A 1949-nucleotide genomic window follows, 5' to 3' on the forward strand; every position below is an offset into this window, starting at 1 on the left:
AATCAATACATGAGAACGGCGACACTCACGTGGGGCGGGATAAGCAAAGCGTTCCGGATATTTGGTGAGTAAAGTGTTTTTTATGTGACTGCGTCCGACTCCGCTGACACCTGCCGGGGAAAGAAACACAGCGACATCGTATATGAAGGAGGACTCGAGGCGTTATATCAGAGGCACGTCACAGGGAGGCCACGAGGAAAGAGAAAGAGGGAGAAAGGGAATGGAGGAAAGAGAGAAAGGGAATGGAGGAAAGAGAGAAAGGGAATGGAGGAAAGAGAGAAAAAAGGAGGAAAGAGAGAAAAAAGGAGGAAAGAGGGAAAGGAGAGAAAGGAGGAAAGAGGGAAAGGAGGAAAGAGGGAAAGGAGGAAAGAGGGAAAGGAGGAAAGAGGGAAAGGAGGAAAGAGGGAAAGGAGGAAAGAGGGAAAGGAGGAAAGAGAGAAAGGAGGAAAGAGGGAAAGGGGGAAAGGAGGAAAGAGAGAAAGGAGGAAAGAGAGAAAGGGGGAAAGAGGGAAAGGGGGAAAGAGGGAAAGGGGGAAAGAGGGAAAGGAGGAAAGAGGGAAAGGAGGAAAGAGGGAAAGGAGGAAAGAGGGAAAGGAGGAAAGAGGGAAAGGAGGAAAGAGGGAAAGGAGGAAAGAGGGAAAGGAGGAAAGAGGGAAAGGAGGAAAGAGGGAAAGGAGGAAAGAGGGAGAGGAAAGAGAGAAAGGAGGAAAGAGGGAAAGGAGGAAAGAGAGAAAAGGAAAGGAAGAAAGAGAGAAAGGGAATGGAGGAAAGAGAGAAAGGGAATGGAGGAAAGAGAGAAAGGGAAAGGAGGAAAGAGAGAAAGGGAATGGAGGAAAGAGAGAAAGGGAAAGGAGGAAAGAGAGAAAGGGAATGGAGGAAAGAGAGAAAGGGAATGGAGGAAAGAGGGAAAGGGAATGGAGGAAAGAGAGAAAGGGAATGGAGGAAAGAGAGAAAAAAGGAGGAAAGAGGGAAAGGAGGAAAGGAGAGAAAGGAGGAAAGAGAGAAAGAGGGAAAGGAGGAAAGAGGGAAAGGAGGAAAGAGGGAAAGGAGGAAAGAGAGAGAGGAGGAAGAGAAAGGAGGAAAGAGGGAAAGGAGGAAAGAGAGAAAGGAGGAAAGAGGGAAAGGAGGAAAAAAGAGAAAGGAGGAAAGAGAGAAAAGGAAAGGAGGAAAGAGAGAAAGGGAATGGAGGAAAGAGAGAAAGGGAAAGGAGGAAAGAGGGAAAGGCAAAGGAGGAAAGAGAGAAAGGCAAAGGAGGAAAGAAAGGCAAAGGAGGAAAGAACACACCTTTCTATTACCCGTTATGTCCTGTATTAGGCCGGACCTGGAAAACCTTCCCAAAATCTACGAGCTCCGATTTACCAATCTGTTTTCTTTAAATCACACATAGGCAGCCCTCACCCCCCACAGCAGCCAATCACATCTGTCCTCCCCCACCCAGCAGCCATCTTTTGACTCCCCCCCACAGCAACCAGAAAAGGTCGTTCAGCTTTCCCTGCGCCGATCTAAAAGCAGAAGATACATTAACAGGTTCCTACCACCGCAGTCTTGTCCCTGCACCCCTCAGCATGCCGGGTGCAGGGAGGTGACACTACTGTATCCCTCCTTGTAACAGGGAAAGTGGTGTCATCCAACCGGCAGAGCTGTGGAAATCTCAGGACTGGATAGAAAAGCTCCCTTGTATGTATCTCGTCTCTGACCTCTGACCTTCATCTCTACAGTTTTCGGAACATTTGCACAGAAACAATAAAGAACAAAGTCTAATAGTGAAGCTGTACTGTGCACATGGCTGCCAATGTTATGACGAGTCCATTACTGACCGATCAGCACCAGGGTTTTCCTTGTGAAAGCCGGGAGAGACACCACTTCTTCATACAGCACCACATCCAGCTGGTCAAATACTGGAGGGAGCTGGAGGAAACGTTCAGGTTAATGAGCGCTATGAGGGGGAG

The 1949-nt window shown here is 48.4% G+C and overlaps 1 protein-coding gene across 1 annotated transcript in view; it reads right to left on the minus strand.

Annotated features, from left to right (window-relative positions):
* The window catches only part of MPP1 (membrane palmitoylated protein 1), a 21367-nt gene that overhangs the window by 3770 nt on the left and 15648 nt on the right, over positions 1–1949 (minus strand). The window contains exons 7-8 of the mRNA XM_018576959.1: positions 1818–1908; positions 30–110 (exon numbers count right to left, since the gene is read on the minus strand). Of these exons, the coding sequence (XP_018432461.1) occupies positions 30–110; positions 1818–1908 (172 nt within the window). The remainder of the gene's footprint in view (positions 1–29; positions 111–1817; positions 1909–1949) is intronic.

The sequence above is a fragment of the Nanorana parkeri genome, unplaced genomic scaffold, assembly GCF_000935625.1.
Source record: "Nanorana parkeri isolate BGI_ZX_2015 unplaced genomic scaffold, ASM93562v1 scaffold81, whole genome shotgun sequence".
Lineage (NCBI taxonomy): Eukaryota > Metazoa > Chordata > Amphibia > Anura > Dicroglossidae > Nanorana > Nanorana parkeri.